At 41.7% G+C, this 12391-nt stretch overlaps 1 protein-coding gene across 7 annotated transcripts in view; it reads left to right on the top strand.

Annotated features, from left to right (window-relative positions):
• The window catches only part of plce1 (phospholipase C, epsilon 1), an 86459-nt gene extending 74328 nt beyond the window's left edge, over positions 1 to 12131 (top strand). For 4 of the 7 annotated variants that reach the window (XM_085762350.1, XM_085762348.1, XM_085762349.1 and 1 more), the window contains 13 exons: positions 488 to 606; positions 988 to 1105; positions 2264 to 2401; positions 2970 to 3260; positions 4412 to 4575; positions 6156 to 6417; positions 6851 to 6969; positions 7152 to 7280; positions 7879 to 8076; positions 8366 to 8575; positions 8725 to 8937; positions 9554 to 9665; positions 11509 to 11988. In XM_085762350.1, coding sequence (XP_085618476.1) covers positions 488 to 606; positions 988 to 1105; positions 2264 to 2401; positions 2970 to 3260; positions 4412 to 4575; positions 6156 to 6417; positions 6851 to 6969; positions 7152 to 7280; positions 7879 to 8076; positions 8366 to 8575; positions 8725 to 8937; positions 9554 to 9665; positions 11509 to 11705 — 2270 coding nt within the window. In that variant the 3' untranslated portion in view covers positions 11706 to 11988. Of the gene's footprint in view, positions 1 to 487; positions 607 to 987; positions 1106 to 2263; positions 2402 to 2969; positions 3261 to 4411; positions 4576 to 6155; positions 6418 to 6850; positions 6970 to 7151; positions 7281 to 7878; positions 8077 to 8365; positions 8576 to 8724; positions 8938 to 9553; positions 9763 to 11508 lie in introns of all 7 variants that reach the window. The other 3 variants (XM_085762352.1, XM_085762351.1, XM_085762353.1) reach the window with 2 other exon arrangements.
• The last annotated feature ends 260 nt before the right edge of the window (positions 12132 to 12391 follow it).

The raw sequence follows: 12391 nt of genomic DNA, 5'->3' as shown, positions 1-12391 counted from the left end.
TTTATAAGAACTAGTTTCCCAGATGCTAAATTTACTTCTTTTGATATATGCATTACTGGTGACATAATACTCAAGCACAACTGACACACCAATGGAAAGATTTTATTTATGGATTTTTGTCAGGTCCATTTTTGCCTTAACTGGATCAGATGTTGCTTTTTACGCTACACATGAGAATTAGGGCTGTTACAATTGGAGAGAGTTATTATGGTATAGATTCATGAAATCTATTAGTGAAATGTGTTCTTAAGGAAAATTGAGGGGTTGAAGCGAGGTGTATTTGGGTGTTTGCTTGCTTGATTAACAGGTGCATGGTGGTTGCACACATGTCAGTATGTTTCAGCATAAGTATTTTTGATAGAAAAAATACTGCCTGGCCCTTGGCAACTGAGCAAGTTGATAAATCGTTGGTTGGTGTTAAATCCCTAATATAAGTTTATTTATTTATTTATTTATTTTTAATAATTTGTTGTTTTTGTCTGAATAGATAACATCCTGGAAGACAAGCCTGAGGGGAAGAGCTCAGCAGACAAAGAGGAGCAACCTGTCGATGAAATACCAAAGAGGATGAAGAAGACTGACAGCACCACACAGAGCAAAGGAAAGGTCAGAAACGACACCATTAAACCTAATTGCTGCAGTTCTTATAACACTGAATGACTTCATTTGTAGATTTTATAACTACTTGATGCCAGTAGTCTTTTGCTGTTTGGATTCAGGCCTGTGCTAATTCATGGTTAATTCTGGTTTATTTACAAAAAAATCAAAGATCGACAAATATGCTGAACACATAGAGGGGTAAAAGTCAGAGAGGAAATTTTAAGATGAATTTAACGCTGATATAAAAGTCAGGTACACCTGCTGCCTTGCTTCCTCTCGCCTCTGTCTGTGCATCTACAGAGATCCAGTGCTCCAGTAGCACATCGCTGTCTCCTCACAGAAAATGTTAATGTGTTCTTCATGTCCTCTGTCTGCCTGCACCTGTAGGTGTTTGACATGGAGCTGGGCGAGGAGTTTTACCTTCCTCAGAACAAGAAGGAGAGCCGGCAGATTGCGCAGGAGTTGTCCGACCTCATCATCTACTGCCAGGCTGTGAAATTCCCTGGTAGAGAATATTTCATCATCCTGTCTCTTTGTCAAACACTGCTCTTTCTCTTCTTTCACGTCTCATTTCAGGCAGTCATTTCTGATTGTTACTGTGTGTTCCCCGGTTCCCTTCATGGATTCTTTTCCCAGTGCAAAGTGATTTATTCTCCGTCAGAATCGTTCTTCCACCCTCTCCTCTTACTCTTGACATGCAATCACTTTCATTATCTCCTCTTTTCTGTCTTGTCCCACTCCCATGTTATATTTAAGAGGTCAAACCTTTCCCCATGTTTCAGATATTTTTTTCACTGCATGACATTTAATATCCCTGTATTTCACTCCATTCCTCTCCCACACAGGACACCCACTAAGATGATTAATCCTTTTCTCTCCCATGGGAAAGATATGGTTACATTTTTTTTTGTGTTGTCAGTCCCAAAACTGCACAACAGCACTACATCCTGGGTTCAAATTTGACTTGGGGCCTTTGTCACATGTGACCCTATGCTGTCTCTTAGTTTTAACCGTCTTGCTCTAAGCGGACATGCCAAAATTTGAAATAGTAAAAACTGGATTGTAATTCAAGATTCAAAATGCTTTCTGTTCAGCAGTTCAGGATATTTGACTTTATTCTCTGTACCCACATTAAAATGCCTGTTAATTCATCTTTATTTGGATCTATCTTCATTCTTTGCTACCATTTATCTTTCTTTTTATCCGTTAAATTTCCACCTCTTATCTCCACTTTCCTCTCTCAAGTGTTCTCTTCTCTGCTAGTCTCCTCTTTTCTTTTACATGACATTTGCCCTTATAAACCCGCCAGTGTTTTTATTTGTTTACTGTTTCCATGGACCTGAGATGTGAGCAGTAGAAGGGAGGGCAGCGTGCCCAGTTCAGATAGACAGCAGACTGCTCACTGTGGTGTCAAACATGCTTCAAGTGACGCCTGCAGGACAGAGCAGCAGTATTCTCGTTGTGATGCAGTGACAGCTTTTAGAGAGACAAATTGAGAATAAGAAGAGGGAGAAATGCCCATCATCATCATCATCATCATCATCATCATCATCATCATCATCATCATCATTGTCGTCGTCAGTCTTGTTGGGTCTCCAGTCTGTCTGCATTTTGTTATTGACCACACTTTCTTTTTGTCTGCTTGTTTTCTGTGGGAACCCAGGCCTGTCCACGCTGTCTCCAGCCGGCTCTGGCAGAGGCAAGGACCGCGGGAAGAGCAGGAAGTCCATATTTGGCACAGCTCCCGCTCGCTGCAGCGCCACAGGGGAGGTCACAACCCAGAGCCGCGCCCCTGGGAAAGGTACAGTACGCAAGGCTAAAGGCTGCCCATTCTTAGCTTGAGCATGTGTGTGAGTAAGAGGTCAATTTAGTACTTCATGTTTTTTGCTCCATTTTTATTTGTATTTCAGTGATATTTTTGAAAAAACTTGAATGTTGAATGTGAGTGGGTGGACATGTATTAAAATAAACAGCAAAAGAATGCAGCGCTCCCACTTAAACACTGATATTCACCCAAAAAAGTGGAGATTAACCTGGAAACAACTAAATGTGGACTGGGAGTTTTACTGGATAAGCAGCTACATCACTGGTTCACTCTACGTGAACCAAAAATGGATTCAAACCTATTGATCATTTTAGATTGAGCTTGCTTTTGCAAGAAAATTTGTCTTGTGTTAAATTGAATATTGATTTACTATTTCCTCTTGTTGTCAGGGAAATGTGAATGTAAAATCAATGTTGGTTTTCCTACTGAAATTCTCAAGGAAACTTTCAAATTTGCCATTAGACTTTACAGTACTTTGGCAGAGAAATGTTATGTGCTGTTTGAGGATAACAGGTGTTGAGGCCTCTCTGTGTTCTACCTCCAGGTGGCGCTGAGCGGCTGAGCTGGGAGGAGCAGCAGACGTCTCCTGTCCTCAACCCCCCGACTTCGCTCAGCGCCATCATCCGCACACCCAAGTGCTACCACATCTCCTCCGTCAACGAGAACGCAGCCAAGCGCCTGTGCCGGCGCTACTCCCAGAAGCTGATCCAGCACACGGTGTGCCAGCTGCTCCGGACGTACCCGGCAGCCACCAGGATCGACTCCACTAACCCCAATCCACTGCTGTTCTGGCTGCATGGCATTCAGCTGGTGGCACTCAACTATCAGACCGATGGTGAGGACGGCACCGAGAGATGCTTTTAACTCTTTTTATGTCAGAACCAGGATCTGGTTTATTGCCCAGTAGGTTTTCACATATGAGGAATCTGCTTTGGTGCTCTGGTGCATAACAATAAACATACTAAGAAGGAAAGCTATAAACCAATGCAAATGGTGCAAGTCTGATAGTTTAAATAAAAAGTAAAAAAAAAAAAAAAAAAGTTTTACAATTAAATATTTAGTATGAAAATATCACCTCACCTCATCTGCAGTTTCTAGGTATTTGACAGTTTGTGTCTTTTTTGTTTTAGTAGAATATCACTGTGCCCTAAATAGTAACCACTGGAAGATAAAGGAGAAATGAGATGAAGAATGCACAGGGCTGCTTCTGAGTGATAATCTCTTCACATCTCGCTGCTTCTGAGTGATAATCTCTTCACATCTCGTGGCAGTGGCTGAATAACTTTAATTCTACAGTAATGAAGGCAGTGCAGCCCATTTCCAATGACTATGAATTTGACATGAATTTGGTGACATAAAATGCTGAGTCTGTGTTATAGCTTTGAAGTGACATATGAAATATTCTTATTGTTTATTCCAAAGTGCTCCATCCAAAGTTCCATCCAAAGTTCCATCCAAAGTGCTTTTCAATTCCCTCTCAGTCTCCCTCTGTTGATCTGTCTCTCTTTTCCTTTTCTTTCTGTTTCCTTCCCTCTGGTTTTCTACTGTTTTCTTCATCCCTAGAAGTTTTCTGTTGTGTGGATGTGTTTTCTGTCTGAACTCAGAGAGTTGAAGTTATTTCCTCCAAAAATCTCACTCGCTTTTGATCCTTGTCGTACTCCCTTCCTGTTTCTCTTCTTTAGTTCACTCATCTGTCTCTTGTTTTTCTGCCTTTCTCTGCCACTCACATTTTATCGTCAATTTTGTCCAATTTATATCAAGTTGTGGACAAGGACACACTTTCCTCCTTTCAAACGTGCAGGTTTTCTATGTAGGCCCCTCTATAGCCCTGGTTGAGGAAACAAGCAGTGAAATTCACTCCAGTTGACAGAACTCCACCTCTTTAATTGGCTCATTTTCTAATACTGGCTTGCTGCAGTTGAGGTTTTTGGTAATTGCTGTTTGTTGCAGTGCTATATGAATTAACAGGCCTTTCTCTTTCCCCAGACCTGCCCATGCAGTTGAACACAGCACTGTTTGAGTCCAACGGTGGCTGTGGGTATGTGCTGAAGCCAGCAGTGCTGTGGGACCGTAGCTGCTCACTTTATCAGCAGTTCTGTCCGATGGAGAGAGATGTGGAGAAAATGAGCCCTGCTGTGTATTCCCTCACTGTAAGTTAAAACGATAGATGGAGCAGCATGGAGGATCAGTCAGAATGACCACTTCATCCCTGAGAATTTTCTCTCTTTGCACTTTCATCCTCACTCCTTTTGATCCATACCCTGAGCTTCCTGCCTATTCAGATGTTTTACTACTCTTTTATACTGTCAGTTTGGATTTCAAGAGTGCTGTGTAGGAATTTTCTCAGAAGAAGAATCTTGAATCATAATGCAGCTACTTGCATTTGCAAATGGTATATGTGTAAATAGTTAAAATTTACTCTCTCAGTTTCAGAAAAAAATGTTTTTGCAAAGTGCTGAGAATACTTCATATCGAGTTGTACTGTATATACTTCCATACACATGATCCAGGTTTATGACGTCTTCCAGCTTTTAAAACTTCCTTAGCGTGTTTTCCATCTTTCATCTGCATATACCTGCAACAACTGCACAGACTTTATGACTTGTATGAGTTCCATTAAGGTGTGTTTGGACAGTTTTATTATAAAAATATCTCTATATGTTTTTATTATCTGACAGTCATGAAGGCCACCCAGTTAATTCCATATATCAGTGAACCTCATAAAAGCTCAGCCACCCCCACCCTTCTCCTGGCCTCCATTTATTTTTCAGTCTGTGCTATTCATCACTTTGTATCACCCACTGCATTGAACATTACTGCTCTTAGTCTATAAGATACATATGTGAGAACTGTAGAGAAGATAGAGAATTTAGATTTTTACAACCACACTTTATTTACCAATCACAGGACATTATCAGCTGTTCATTCTACCCAACCACAGACTTATCTATTTATAAAAACTCCCACCATAAACGCACATACATACATACATACATACATACATACATACATACATACATACATACATACATACATAAACACAAACAACCCCAAATCAATCAATCAATCAATCAATCAATCAATCAATCAATCAATCAATCAATCAATCAATCAATAATACTCTGTCAGTTTTTCAGCACACTGGTAGAGAAGATAGAGAAGATACAGTAGGAGAAGGTGACATTTAACAGTACAAGTGAAAATAGTTTTTTTTTTTTAAATACGTAGTCAGTTATATTTCATGACAAAATTATTGTTGACATAAATGAACAGCACAGTGTTTTCTCTAAGTACAAAGTGGTTTTTATTTCTTGAGAAGCTCTCTAATAACCCGATTGATTTACATTAGGAAAGGAAATATGTTACCGTACACATCCTCGTTCTGTTGCCTTCAATTATTGTTAACATTCTTAGCAAGTTGCACTGTTTACCCTCTGACATCCATCATCATCTGTCAGGTTCAGATTATCTGCTTCCATACTGTCTGTGTTTGTGTGGGGGGAGGGGAGAAGATGAAGTAGAGTCCTTGCTGGCAGGTCAGAGTGACTTCACTGACTGTTGTTTGGCTTTGTGCCTGCTTGGGTTTTCATCAAAAGCACTGAAAACAAGGTTGATTTAGAGAGAGTGGATCATGTTGAAAGAATCTTAACTGCAAGTGCTGTTGATACATGGCATTATTATTGGTGCTCATTCATCACATGACGCCTTCTCCCTTCTGCTTTTCTCTCAGATCGTCTCTGGTCAGAACGTCTGCCCTGCTAACAGCGCTGGAAGCCCCTGCATCGAGGTGGACGTCCTGGGCATGCCCGTGGACAGCTGCCACTTCCGCACCAAACCCATCCACCGCAACACCCTCAACCCCATGTGGAACGAGCACTTTCAGTTCACCGTGCACTTTGAAGAGATGTGCTTCCTGCGCTTTGCTGTGGTGGAGAACAACAGTTCCCAGACCACTGCTCAGAGGACTCTGCCTCTGAAAGCCCTCAAATCAGGTAGGAGTCTCACACACCATGGACCGGGTTCAGCAGCCCAAACTCTGTACATGTTTATGTTCAAATATGCAGTGGTGGACAGTAACAGAGTAAATTTACTTGAGTACTGTACTTAAGTACATATCCAGAGGATTTGTACTTTACTTGAGTATTAGATTTCTTTGGTACTTATTACTCTTACTTGAATACATTTCCAAGACAAGTATTTTTACTTTTACTCAAGTTAATTTCTAGGAAGGCTGAAAAGTACTCATTACTTTCAGGTCTGCTCTTTTTTTTTCTAAAATCCTATTGGACACAAGCTGTGTTTGTCAAAGAAGGAAACCCTAACCCCTAAAAACAGCACATCTCTGCAAATATGCAGCTAAAATACACAGAATTTTGATAACTGCTGCATTGTGAAGTCAAAACGTTCTTGTTCTGTGTGTTTCAGGTTACAGACACATCCAGTTGAGGACTCAGCATAATGAGCCACTTGAAGTGTCCAGCTTATTCGTCTACAGCCGCAGAACAGAGGAGGTTCCCACAGGGGGCGCTACTCCCTCATCCTTGGTAGGACTTATTCAGGCCAGGTCTTGAGATGCACTTGAGAAACCTTTATAACGTCACAGACATGTTAAAATTTTGAATATTGTAGTCTCCTCTCCGAGGAGAGAGCCAGAGAGGCCGTCTTCTAAAGCAGAACCATCATGACAGTATGTTTGGTATTAAACCTGCTTCTGCTTTCTGTACAGCTGTTCAGTTCAGAGGAGAAATGTGCCTCGCTGCAGCAGCAGGTGACGGTGCACGGAGCCCCCGGTCCGGAGCCCTTCACCGTGTTCGCTGTTACTGAGCAGACCACCACCAAACAGCTGCTGGACACGGTCAGTCACTTCCACATAAAGATTTATCACACATGAATTTTGTCATTGCAGCCTTTCTGTCATCTCAATCATCATCCTCTTGTGTTCTACACATCTTAAAGGGATAGTTCATCCAAAATTGAAATTTCACTCATTATCTACTCACCCTCATGTGGACTAAGGGCTGGGAGAAGTTTCAGAGTTATCCGTGACTTCTCTGAGTTACAGGGGGTCTCGGCGTAGCAGTGCATGTCCATATAACGGTTGCAAATGGATACCAACTGTCTTCGTAACAAAAAGACACACCAAAAAACATCCACATACCTCCATGCTGCTCGTATGTAATGTCCGTCTTGTATTGAAGCCCCGAAATGCGAAATTGTCCCGAAAAAAATTAAATAAGTATATTTCAAGCTTCTTTTGAAGCAGAAGCTTCTCAAAGCTCCTCTTTCCGGTTCGTCAAATTTGGGCGAACCAGGGTCTGTCCTCTTCCCAGTTCGTCAAATTTGGACAAACTGGGAAGAGGACAGAGCTTCGACATGAGGGTGAGTAGATAATGAGTGAAATTTCAATTTTGGGTGAACTATCCCTTTAAGTTTTTCATCGTACCTTACCACAGGTTTTAGCGTCTGCAGGAAACCCATCCGACTACTTCCTTTGTGAGGAGAGGGTTCCTCTGTTGAAGGAGCGCAGTGAAGTGAAGCGCTGTGCTCAGTATCGAGCTCTGGCACCTGAAGAGGAGTTGGTCCGGCTGGTCTACGGCTGGAACGCTGAGGAGGGATATGTGGGGAGGATTTGCCTCAAAACAAGAGAGGAGGTGTTTGTCAAATTATTCATTTAGAGCAGCATGTGTTTGTGAGAAACATACATGGTTTTATTGGAGTTTAATGTTTCTTATCTGTTGAATGATGCAGAACAATTTAATGTAATTGTCTTCATGTTGCTCTAGCAGTAATCCCATTTAATGTTATTGAATTTAATATAAAATCAATTAAATACTACAGACCATATATTTAATGTAGAGTATGGCTCCTCCTTGTGGTCATCCCTTGCAGTCATTTATACAATAGTGCTGCTTTACATCTGTTATTCTGTCACTCTTGTAGAACTTAAATGAGAGGCACACGGTGCCAGATGGAGAGGAGGAGCTCCCGGTAGGAGGTAGAGAAGGAGCGGGAGGAGGAGGAGTGGGAGGAGGTGGGGGAGGAGGAGAGGACGACATGTTCTTTGTCCAGGTCCACGAAGTTTCACCAGAACAGCCTCACACTGTGATCAAGGCCCCGCGCTACAGCACGGCTCAGGACATCATACAGCAGGTGCGGACAGTCAAGGACACGTTTTCTTTATTTGATAAAAATTGTGGTCTAAGGAGACCAAATCAAGTCGGACAAGGTTTCTGATAAAAGTGCACAAAATAAGGCCTTTTCTGTCTGCTCTTGTTTCTTTTGTTTCCTCTCTCTGTCAGACTCTGTCAAAGGCCAAGTATTCCTACAGCATCCTATCAAACCCCAACCCCTGTGACTATGTCCTGATGGAGGAAGTGACCAAGGACGTGGGCTCAAAGAAGTCCTCCACCACCAAACCTCTGCAGCGGGTGCTTCTGGATCAAGAGTGTGTCTACCATGCTCAGAGTCGCTGGCGCGGCGCCGGAAAGTTCATTCTTAAGCTCAAAGAGCAGGTAGCTCAAAACCTGGTCGTTACTTTACAGTGCTAGAGACGTTTTCACCTGCAGCACTAACACCTCGCCTGCTGCATGTGTGTCATGAACTCTTGCAGTTTCAACTTGTGTGTGCTTGCAAAAACTGATTCTTTCTAACTTTGTGTTCATTCACATCTCTCATCTCTAAATCCATGTTGTTTTGTATAGTCGTTGTGTGATGAATTGTATGTGCTTTTAACCTGCTTTTGCTTTGCTTGTTTGTAATTTTGTGTTGTGTGTACTTGCTGATCGTTGTGCTTGGTTTACAGTTCAATGTTAAGCTTTGTCTGGTTATTTTTATATATTTTATATCTGTGAGTATTTATTTTTTTATTTATTCATCATCCATTTACCCTTATAGCCCGTTTACTGATGCATTTGTAAATATGAATAGATTGAAAGAATGTTTTTCAGTGACCTACCTTGGTTGAATAAAAGTGAAACATTTTGAAGCAAATTCATTCTTCACTCAAACAAACAAAAAAAAAAGACCCATGTCTTTTTTAAATTTTAAAGAAGAACATGATTGTAAGCCTGGCACATTTCTATATGCTCTTTATGCATTTCAATAACATGGATCTATTTCTGCTCCCAGGTGGTGCGTGAAGACAAAAAGAAAGTAATTTCCTTCGCCAGCGAGCTCAAGAAGCTGACCAGTCGCAGTCGCAGCATGACGACTGGCAGCGGAGTGGACGGTCCTGCCCAGAGTAAGGATGATAGAGCTGCATGCTGTGTGGCTCTGACTGAGCTCCAGGAGTGAGGCTCACACTCTGCCTGCTGTCTGTGCATGGAAAGGCAACAGAGGTACCGTATGTTGTCTCTAACCTCTAACACTGCAATAGGAAAAGCTTAAAGGGATAGTTCAACATTTTCATACTCACTCTACCGGTAGTCATAGCAGTAGGTTCGTTTTTTAGAACGGCAGAGCAGAGCCACGAGCTGCTCAGAGCTACGCTACAGAGGCTCATGGGATTTCTTGGTTTTCCTCATCAAACTCATCAAATACACAATCCAAAAACTCCAAAACACTTTTGTGGACAAGTTGTGACCTGCACATTCACCACGCTATGAGATAATAATGGAATGTTACAAAACTGAGCCATTTTCGAGGTAAATACAGAGACTGCTTGGTTTGCTGAAAAACTGTCCCTGAACGCAACGCGCATCAGCGGTTTTGCATGAATTTCCCTCTAAAACAACTCTGTCTGGTAACGTTCTGTTATTATCTCATAGCGTGGTGAATGTGCAGGTCACAACTTGTCCATCAAAGTGTTGTGGAGTTGTTGGATTGTGTATTTGATGAGTTTGATGAGGGAAACCAAGAAATTCCATTAGCCTCTGTAGCGTAGCTCTGAGCAGCTCGTGGCTCTGCTCCACCGTTCTAAAGATAGCTTACACCGACAATTAAAGTTAACGAACCTACTGCTATGGGCAATGGGACAATTTGCCAAAATGTTGAACTATCCCTTTAATATGAAGAAACATTATTGAAGGTGCCAGTATAAAACAGCTAAATAAAAAAACAAAAACTTTTTAGTAGTCATGCTAACTTTGAAAGCAGGTTATGTGTAGAATTGTATTTGCATTTGAGATGTGAGCACATTGGAAAGAACAGTCAACAGTCACATCACAAGGCCTATTCACTTCCCACTTACAGATGTTCCAATTTTCTGAGCACTAAAACATTCTCACGTCCATATTGACACAATAACCACAGCACCTTTTTGGGATGTAAATGAAAGAGCCAGAGCAGTCATTCAGAGATTGTTTTGTTAATTATGATTTCTAAGGTCAAGAATGAACTTTGATCTGACTAGTTGTGAGTAGGTTAGAGGTGGTCTTGTTGCAGGTGTGTTTGGGCGGTCAGTTGAGCATGAAACTCACATTTTTGTCACAATGTAGTGTAAGATTTGGGTTTTACAGTAGGTTTTGTTTACATTTACAGTACTTAAATTTGGATTTATATATTGAATATATTTCAGGAAGGACAAGGCTAGAATCAGAGCCAGCTCATACTTGGACCCAAACAGACTACTTCAATAGAGGAGGGTGGGAAGCAGGGAATACCCAAAAAGGTTCCCTAGTGTCATAGATGTTACATTCCTATAATAAGAAAACAACTCTGTTAACACACCAAGAAAACAGGACTTTGAAGTAAATGAATCCTTAATATACCAGACTATGCTACAAAGAAGGATCATGATAGGCTAAATGGCTTTTAGCTGTAAAAGAGTTCTGCAATCAGCAACTTCATATTATTTAATAATTTATATGTAAAAGGGAAACACTCGAGTGGGATAGGAACCACAGTATGACTTATATTTCAATTTACTTCAAAGTCTGTTTACAATTAATTGCAATGTCCACTTCCATACTGTATATCCTAATATTTAGTAGCAACATTTCATCCTGCCTATAACAGTCTCAATTTGCTTTGTGGCTACAGTTCATCATGGTTGTGTTTTTATGCATCAGTCAGTCTTTCTAGAAACTCACTGGTGTTTTATTCTAATAAGAACAACATGAGAATAAACAACGTGTCCTCTGCAGGGTGTCAGTCTGCAGCTGCAGGTCTGAAGGCGTGGGTGGCAGAGGGCAGGGTGGGGGCAGGAAGGTTCCTACAGGCCACTTCCTCCTCCTCCTCTTCCTTTAGGGGACACCTCCTACCTGTGCATCTGCCCACCCCCTCTCTGACCCCCCTGGCCTGGAAGCTTCACCTCCTCAGGAACTGGAAGATCCACAAATGAAATCGAGAGAGACTGTGACGCTGACTACTTCTTAAACTTGGAGGATTTCCCTTTGCAAGAAGTCAAGGTGTTTGAGTGAAGGTTGTGACACACCGTGGACACGCTCCTCTCCAAGTCCTGAAGGAGTCTGATCCTGCTTTGTGTTAGTGGAGCGAGTGGAGGCCGGGATTCATCCCAACCCAAGCCCTGTTAACAGGTTAGGTGACAGGTTGAATGATGGTTGAGAGTTACCGACTGGAAATCCCACCCAGCGTCACTTTAGAGCAGTGACAGACAGTCACGTGGGCCGTCCCAGCTTGTCTTGGTTTATTGGTTGTAGTGTGGCTCGAAAGAGAGTCCAGAGTACCAGGGGCAGCTGCTGTTATTGAAATCATCTGGTACGTGATCAGGCAAAAAAAAAAAAAGCTGAAAAGTATTCCCTCTCACCGACATATGGGGGGAATTTGTCAAAAAAAAACAACTTCCCAGAGTCATGTTAAAAAGATGACGAGGTATGGGTTTGCTTTCAGATGTGCCAGTTTTTTTTTTTTAATCTAAAATGTTGAAGCAAAGAGTAAGGGGGGACGGGAGGGGGGAATGAGTTTTGTGAATACACTTTTTCAAAGAGTTGATTCAGGGGAAATTTAAATATGGCTCCACAAGAGATAAAATGGCCAGTGCACTAGCACAGACTCTGGTTCACAATT

This window comes from Trachurus japonicus, chromosome 19 (genome assembly GCF_045865225.1).
Source record: "Trachurus japonicus isolate A0001 chromosome 19, Traja_1.0".
NCBI classification, from domain to species: Eukaryota; Metazoa; Chordata; class Actinopteri; order Carangiformes; family Carangidae; genus Trachurus; species Trachurus japonicus.
Note: the sequence above shows the minus strand (reverse complement) of the source record. Positions and strands in the feature narration are given on the sequence as shown.